The 8,177-nt window shown below is 54.8% G+C and overlaps 1 protein-coding gene across 5 annotated transcripts in view; it reads left to right on the forward strand.

The window, feature by feature from the left end:
• Positions 1–7,979, forward strand: part of RARG (retinoic acid receptor gamma) — a 34,166-nt gene extending 26,187 nt beyond the window's left edge. For 4 of the 5 annotated variants that reach the window (XM_037845714.1, XM_037845712.1, XM_037845713.1 and 1 more), the window contains 7 exons: positions 2,323–2,471; positions 2,719–2,860; positions 3,538–3,698; positions 3,918–4,094; positions 5,153–5,357; positions 5,790–5,948; positions 6,709–7,979. In XM_037845714.1, coding sequence (XP_037701642.1) covers positions 2,323–2,471; positions 2,719–2,860; positions 3,538–3,698; positions 3,918–4,094; positions 5,153–5,357; positions 5,790–5,948; positions 6,709–6,908 — 1,193 coding nt within the window. In that variant the 3' untranslated portion in view covers positions 6,909–7,979. The remainder of the gene's footprint in view (positions 1–2,322; positions 2,472–2,718; positions 2,861–3,537; positions 3,699–3,917; positions 4,095–5,152; positions 5,358–5,789; positions 5,949–6,708) is intronic. The other variant, XM_037845716.1, reaches the window with a different exon arrangement.
• The last annotated feature ends 198 nt before the right edge of the window (positions 7,980–8,177 follow it).

Below are 8,177 nucleotides of genomic sequence, written 5' to 3' on the forward strand. Positions count from 1 at the left end.
ATCTTCCTCTGTGCCAGGGTCCCGTCAGGGTGTAGGAGCCCATTTGATCTGCCTGCTTTTGTGCCCTGTGTGTTGTTGATGTGTGAACAGTGTGTGTCTCTGAGGAGGTGTGTGTCAGACTGTGAGTCCCTAGCTTCTCAGTCCTGGGCCTCGCAGCTGGGAGCATTTACAGCCGGTTATAAAGAGTTTGTTTGAAGCTCCGGCTCAGCCTGGCCAGGAATTTCCTCAATTTCAGCAATTTGGGCTTTAAAAGGAGAAAAACCCGGAGCCCGCCCCCTTCTCCCCAGCAGGGGCCCCTGCCCTAGCCCAGCCTGTCTTGCCTTGGGGCTCCTGCTGTGGGCAGAAGCAGCATCCCAAAGGTGGGGTCTCGTCCCAGGGCTGAGGAATACAGCAAATGCAATTTGCCTTCCCGCACCCTCCACCCTCAGATTGACCTCAGAGCCACTGGGCGCCACTTTAGGATTCAGGGGGTGGGAGCCTGCTAGAGGGGTGTAGCGAATGGGTGACTTAGACGGGAAAAGCTGCCCCGAGGCCTACCTCCCTGCGGCCCCCAGTCTTATAATTGGCTGGCACTGCCCCGTGCCAGTCTGACTGCACCCAGACCCTTGCGCAAGAGAGGAAATGAGGCAGCGCTCTGCGGGCAGGGAGGGCGTCAGCGCCGGAGCAAGCACCACCCCACGCACAGGCCTGTGGGTAGAATATGTGCCCCCCGGAGGACACCGCGGTGGGCCTGAGGAGCCAGGAGAGGTCCTGAAAGGCATCCTAGCCCTCCCCACATCTCAGCACCAGCACCTCCTGCAGTGCCCCACCCCCAGTTTTGAATAGACTCCGGGAACCCTTCTCCCCTCCTCTCTCCTTTTTCTTGGGGAATTTCACTCCAGCAAGATTCTTATGTTAATTGTGTGTGTGTTGGGGGTGGTGAAGTCTTCCCTCCTGTGGGGAGGGGGTGGAGCTCGCCTGGAACCCAGGCATCCTGGACATTCCCTTTGCCCTGCTGGCTGCGCTGGGGTTGACTTCTGACCAGGTGTGCTGCAGAGGGTTAGAAGGAAGAAGGTGTTCATGAGGTGTGTGGGACATTCCTTAGAGAGGGTCTTGAGGTTTCCTTGTACTAACTTGGGCCCTCCAGGTTTGGGCAATAGGCCCTACCTGTTGAGTAGTTTACAGATTCCCCTAGCCTCTGAAGATCAACCATGCAAACAAAAAAGATTTACTTGGCAGCCTCCTGAACAGAGGGCATCCTCCACATACTATGTGAGGTGTGGTCTGAGACCCCTTTTGAGCTGTGATTATCTGCAGAGGCAGCTTGGGAGTGAAGACACAGGCTCAGAGAGGGTTCAGAGCTAACTGTCTTCCCCTGGCAGCCCTGTTTACCCAGTGTCACCAGACTTCTCTGGTTTGCTATACCACCAACTGCTTCTAGACCTGAGAATCTGAGTGAATACCCCACCATACCCTTGCCAACTTTTCTGACTCATGGCTGCTTTGATCTAGTGAGAAGAGCCTTGGCCCATCAGCTGCCAGTGTGGCGCTGGGCTGGTCACTTTCCCTCTTGGCCTCAGTTTTTTCAGGTTTCAGATAATGCCATTGCATATCCCTTAACCTGCCTTCATGATACCTGGGCCCCATTTGCTTCACCATCTCAGTGGTCTTTGGGAAAAAGGACAGTGGAGGTTATTTAGTGGGTAATGGGAGAGGGAAAAGCTTGGAGATTCGTTTCCTCTGTGCTACTGGAGAGAAAATGAGGTCCTGTTCTACCTACTGGGTATCCCAGCAGGTCATTTCTCCAGGTGCCAGCTACAGGTGACCTGTAATTGCCTACCTTTCCCCAGATCTGTTGTCCCATGGGGAGGAGATTGGTGGCAGATAAACTGCCTGACAAGGAGCAGAGCAGCCAAAGTGACGGAGAGACCTGGGAGTTACTGGACAGTGCAGAGCTGGCTCCACCCACCCACCCACTAAGTAGTTGGGGAAACTGACTTCTAGAGAAATTAACTTCCTGCATGGCTTTGGCCTGGAATTTGGAAAACTGAGCCAAGTGTCATATAGGGCTAGGATTGGCATTATTGTGGGGGGAGTTGGCCAGACTTTGGAAGGTAGGCCAGGATCACAGTGAGCTGCAGTGATGGTGGTTGTTTGAAGGGGGTGGGTGGGGGGTTTCTGGAGTGTTTGCTGAGGGGCTGTACATGGTTGTTGGGACCAGTGTACTGTGGTAGCGATGTTGTCACCGCTTGACTGGAGGAGGAAGTGGGAACGGGTGTGTATTATGAGGTCTAGAGACCTGCGGGGTCTTTCTCCCCCCTCACATCACTCCTTCCCCTCCAGCGGTGGAGACGCAGAGCACCAGCTCAGAAGAGATGGTGCCCAGCTCACCCTCACCCCCTCCACCTCCTCGGGTCTACAAGCCGTGCTTCGTGTGCAATGACAAGTCCTCTGGCTACCACTATGGGGTCAGCTCTTGTGAAGGCTGCAAGGTGTGTACGTGGTGGGGGCGGGTGAATTGGGGATCCAGAGTTATCTGGGTAAGATCAGAAGCCAGATCAGAGGGATACGGTGCTCTGAGCAGGTGGGCATGTGTGGGGCAGGAGGGGGCTGCTTTGCACAGAGGTGGTTCATGGATTGACTGGACCAGGCCTGGGGCCACCAGCAAGGCCTGGGAGGGCCTGGTACTCCCAGCATCCTGTCTCAGTGACCCCACCACCACCACTACCACCATTCCAGGGCTTCTTCCGCCGCAGCATTCAGAAGAACATGGTGTACACATGTCACCGTGACAAAAACTGTATCATCAACAAGGTGACCCGGAATCGCTGCCAGTACTGCCGGCTACAGAAGTGCTTCGAAGTGGGCATGTCCAAGGAAGGTAGGCCCCTGGCCGGGCCTGCACAGAAGCCCTCAGTTCTCCCCTGTGGTTGCTGCCCTCTACCCTCTGGCCCCACCCCTGCCCGGACCTCTGAGACCTAGCCTGCCCGGGGGTGCTGCTTCCTCCCTGACCAGTCTTATTTGATTAGCTCCATTCACCCAGGAGGCCTCACCCCTTCCCCTTCTCTGCCAGGGCTTAAGCCTCCCTGTGAATCGGTGAATGGGGCATAGGATCTCACATTCCCTGTTTTGTGGGGACGCGGGGGGGGGGGGGGGGGGGTGCTGCCAGTCCCCTCCCCCGTTCCCCTGACTGAGCCTGAGGTGGATCTGGGGTGCCCCCCCACCCCCGCCATTGTGCTGCCAAGGCTATAAGTGGATATCCTGCTGCCTGCATATCCTGCCCCCCCACCTCCTCAGCTCCTGCAGGGTGACAGGAAGGGCAGGATGGAGCCCAGTGGCCTGGGGAGGGAACAGGGGCTGCAGGCCCTGGGTGGGGCTGGGGAAAGCCAGCCTGGGAATGAGAGTTAATGTTGGAGATGAGGAAACTGAGGCACTGAATAGGGCCCAGGGAATAGATTTTTCATGATAGAGACTGAGCACATTAAATCAGGGTGAGAGAGGACATCCAGAGGGAGGCTCTGAGGGTCCTGACCCTCTCCTCGTGCTTCAACCCCCAAGCTGTACGGAATGACCGGAACAAGAAGAAGAAAGAGGTGAAGGAAGAAGGGTCACCTGACAGCTATGAGCTGAGCCCCCAGTTAGAAGAGCTCATCACCAAGGTCAGCAAAGCCCATCAAGAGACCTTCCCCTCGCTCTGTCAGCTGGGGAAATACACCACGGTGAGAAGCAGGCAGGGCTGCAGTGAGGGCAGGGGGCTGTTTGCTTAGGGGAATGGGTTAGGGTTGTACTGGGGGCTTTGGTCTAGTGCTGAGGACAAGGAGGGCTTGAGAAGGGGGACCCTGGGAGAAGGCAGAGGGGAGATCTTGAGGTATTGGCAGAAAGAAGACAGCCCCCAGGGACAGGGCTTACTTGCATTCCAACCCCCTTCTTCCCTGTAGAACTCCAGTGCAGATCACCGGGTGCAGCTGGATCTGGGGCTATGGGACAAGTTCAGTGAGCTGGCCACCAAATGCATCATCAAGATCGTGGAGTTTGCCAAGCGACTGCCTGGCTTTACAGGACTCAGCATTGCTGACCAGATCACTCTGCTCAAGGCTGCCTGCCTGGACATCTTGGTAGGTCAGGCCTTGTGCCTGCCCTGGCCCATGTGCCTCTCAACCACCCAGCTGAGCATCTCTTCTCAACTGTTACCCCTATCATCATTCCATCCAGACTGACTCTACTGAAGCCTTATACACTTCTGAAAGCATACTGCATCCCAGACTTGGCCAAATTCAAGCTCCCTGCTGGACCCTCATATGAGACCCTCAACAATTCCTTGATCCAAACAAAGATTTTCTTATTTGCTCCTTCCCCTCATCATGGAACTCCCCAGACCTCCTCTTCCAGATTCCAAGGTCTTTTTATCTTAGCCCCTGCCCCCCAAGATCCTTGATTTCTGGACTCCCTGCTTCCTCCTGACTTCTCAGGACTTTCCCTCCCTGTTTTGCTTTGCTAAAGCTGATGAAATGCCTTATATCAGAAATGGATTGGCTTTTACAATGGGGATTTATTAACTTACAAGTGTATAATTCTAAGCCTGAGAAAATGTCCAAATTAAGGCATCAATGGGATAATACCTTCTCTGAAGAAAGGCTACTGGTGATCTGGGACCCCTCTGTCACATGGCCAGGATGTCTGCTGGTCCCTCTCTCCTGGATTTTGCTGCCTTCAGCTTCTGGCTTTAGTGGCTTCCTCTCTCAGCTTCTCTAGGTGTTTCTTTCTTCACTTCTATTGGGCTTTTGTTTTGTGCATTTTATTCTCTTATACAGGACTCCAGTAAGAGGATTAAGACCCACCTTGATTGAGGTGGGTCACATGTCAGTTGAAATAACCTAATTAAAAGTTCCCACCTACAATAGGTTTACATCTACAGGAATGGATTAAAAGAACATGATCTTTTCTGGGGTATTTACAGTTTTCAAACCATCACACTCCCCAAGCCTCAGATTCTCCCCTTCTCTGCCTTTCTGCCCATGCCTGCTTCAAGTTGCAATCCCTCTAGACCCAACCTCCTCACTTTCCACATGCAGCCTGGCTGCCCTGGGTGCTCATTTCCCCCCCTTTCCCCATCCCCACCCATACCCTCCACCAGAGCCAGCACTAACCCTCCCGCTTCCTCCACCTCCTCCAGATGCTGAGGATCTGTACACGGTATACCCCAGAGCAGGACACCATGACCTTCTCTGATGGGCTGACCCTGAACCGGACCCAGATGCACAACGCTGGCTTTGGGCCCCTCACGGACCTCGTCTTTGCCTTTGCCGGGCAGCTCCTGCCCCTGGAGATGGATGACACCGAGACCGGGCTGCTCAGTGCCATCTGCCTCATCTGTGGAGGTGGGGGGCGCCCCCTGGCGTTTGCTCTGACTCCTTTCCACACCTGATCTCTGACGTGACCAGGGGGAGACCTTGGTCCCTTCCCCTGGGATTGCTCCTCCTGGCCCCATCTGCAGACTTCTCAGATCCAGTACAGGCTCCCCAGCAGCCTGGAACATGGGACAAAAAAGAGGAGCAGAGCAGGGAGAGCCGAGGAGACCTCAGATACTAGTGCTGAGATGTGTCTGGGTGGGAGTGATTGATTTGAGAAAGCCTCTTCTGAAGGGGAGAAGGTATAGGACTTGGAGCAGGAAAGAGTAGCATGGGTAGGGCTCAGGGACAACATGTGAGGGGCTGATGGTAGGGCAGGGTCAGTTGGGGACCAGTCACTATGTCCTCCCAACTCTGCCTTCAGTTCCTGCCCCTCTCACTCCACTGTGCTTATCCCCACAGACCGCATGGACCTGGAGGAACCTGAAAAGGTGGACAAGCTGCAGGAGCCACTTCTGGAAGCCCTGAGGCTGTATGCCCGGCGCCGGCGGCCCAGCCAGCCCTATATGTTCCCAAGGATGCTCATGAAGATCACTGACCTCCGGGGCATCAGCACCAAGGGTTAGTAAGGGGTGAGCCCTCCCTCTGGTTTTCACAAGCTGCTGGTCTTCAGGTCAGATAGGCAGAGACCAGAAGAGAGTGGTTGAGAGCCAGGCAGCCGATATTGGAATCCTAGTTCTGACACATACTAATGGGGAGACTCTAGGCAAATTCCTTTACTTTTTGTACCTCTGTTTTCTTGTTTGTAAAATGGGGAATATTGACACCTATCTCAGAAGGTTGTCCTGAGGAATAAATGTGTTAACACACCATGTGCTCAGAATTGTGCTGAATTAAAAACTCAATTCTTTAGTTGCAGTAGCCATGTGGGGCTATTGGGTACTGCCTTGGGCAGAACAGATATGTCTGTCATCACAGAAAGTTCTGTTGGACAGTGCTGGCTTAGAAGGATGCCTGGCACACAGTAAGTGTTCAATAAATATTAGTAACTATTATAAATGTTTATTAAGAACAGGCCTAGGAATAACTGGATATTAGAGGTGGGGTGCCTGGGAGGTGGGGCTGGAAGTTGGGAGCCATGTGATCTTTGAGGAGACAGTCTGAAAGAATGGGATGAATAGGCAGCAAGCTTGGGAGAGAAAACTTGGGAGAGGTTCTATCCACAGGAACCCTAGAGTGGGGAGAGGGTGAGCTGGGGACAGAAAGACAGCAGGCCTGTGTTGGGAGTTAGAGGGTGGGTAAGAAAAAGATAGGTTAGGAAGGTGGACTCAAGAGGCATGGGCCTCTGCCCCCGCTTAGCCTTTTTACTCTTCTGTTGCAGGCGCGGAAAGGGCCATTACCCTGAAGATGGAGATTCCAGGCCCGATGCCTCCCCTGATCCGAGAGATGCTGGAGAACCCCGAAATGTTTGAGGACGACTCCTCCCAGCCTGGTCCCCACCCCAAGGCCTCCAGTGAGGATGAGGTTCCTGGGGGCCAGGGCAAAAGGGGCAGCAGCCCCCAGCCTGACCAGGGCCATTGACTTCCCCTGCTGTGGGGGTTGGGGCTCCAGGCAACAGACTGACCATCTCCCAAACCCCACCAGAGACTGGGAGAGGACCTGCTCTGCCCTCTCCCCATCCCTTCCAGTCAGCTCCTTGTTTTTGCCAAAGTTTCCAGGGGTGCCTCTGTGTTCATCCCCTTCCTGCTCTAACAGGCTCCCTCTCCAGTCCCGGGGGCTGCCCTGCCCCCACCAGGAGAGAGGGCAGAGGGGTGAGCCTGAGTCTGGACTCTAAAATCTCAGTGCTGCCCCTCGATAGTATGGTCCCAGGCTCCCTAGGGTGGGAGGAAGACTCTGCCATTCCACGGCCTGTTCCCCTGCCAGGTGCTTAGGCCTCTGGAAGTAAATAGGAACACTAGAGACCAAAAGGGGGGTGCAGGGGGAGGGCTGAGCCCACCCCCTTTCCCCTACCCTTGGTGCCTAATGCTGCGTAGTGCACCTGCCAGGTGCTTGCTGCCCTCTGTGCCCCTATCCCTGTACCATGCTTGGAGTGGGGGGCAGGCTGGGCCCTGCGTTTCCGTGGGGGGCCAGAGGGTGAAAGGACAGATGCAGGTCCATTCTGCACTTCTTTGCTGAGGCCCTGTGCCCTCCGTTACAAGACTCCCCCAGCCCTACCATGTGCCTTGGGCTCCCCCTGCCCCTCATCTCAGCCATCGGGGCAGGGACCCTCCTACACTACAGAGGGGCCAGGGGATCCCTCTCCTCCTAGTGCCTTCTCCCCTTGACCCCCAGAGCAGCTTGGCCTAGGGATGGAGGAGGGCTGCTTCGCTTATCCCACCCTGACCCAGAGGAAGCCTCTATTTATTTATTAGCTTTTGTTTACACCCTGGAATTGACTCCTTCCTCCAGGGGTCTTGGGAGGGGGAGCCCAAGGGCCCCTGTGACCCCTCCCTTCTTCCTCAAATCCCCAGTTTGTATTTAGCTGCCAAATAAGATTCCCAGTGGCTCCCCTTTTTCTCTGGGGGGTCAGGGTGCTGTCCCCTCCCCCTCTGTTTACATCTCCCCTCCACCTCGCTGTATCCCATATTGCTGAGTTTTCTATTTTTGCAAATAAAGTGATGGAAACTCATGGGATGTGGCTCCCTCTAGGAGGTGGTAGGGTAAATGGCCAGCTCTTCTGGAGTGGGAGCTGGGTGAAGATGAATTTCTAATCTACTGGTCTTTGCAGCTTTCTTAGGAGAACAAAGGAAATAGATGAAAAATTTTCCTGAGTGTCTGGGGCCTTCACAGCCACCAGTTGTGGGTTCTTAC

Source organism: Choloepus didactylus, chromosome 8 (genome assembly GCF_015220235.1).
Source record: "Choloepus didactylus isolate mChoDid1 chromosome 8, mChoDid1.pri, whole genome shotgun sequence".
Lineage (NCBI taxonomy): Eukaryota > Metazoa > Chordata > Mammalia > Pilosa > Megalonychidae > Choloepus > Choloepus didactylus.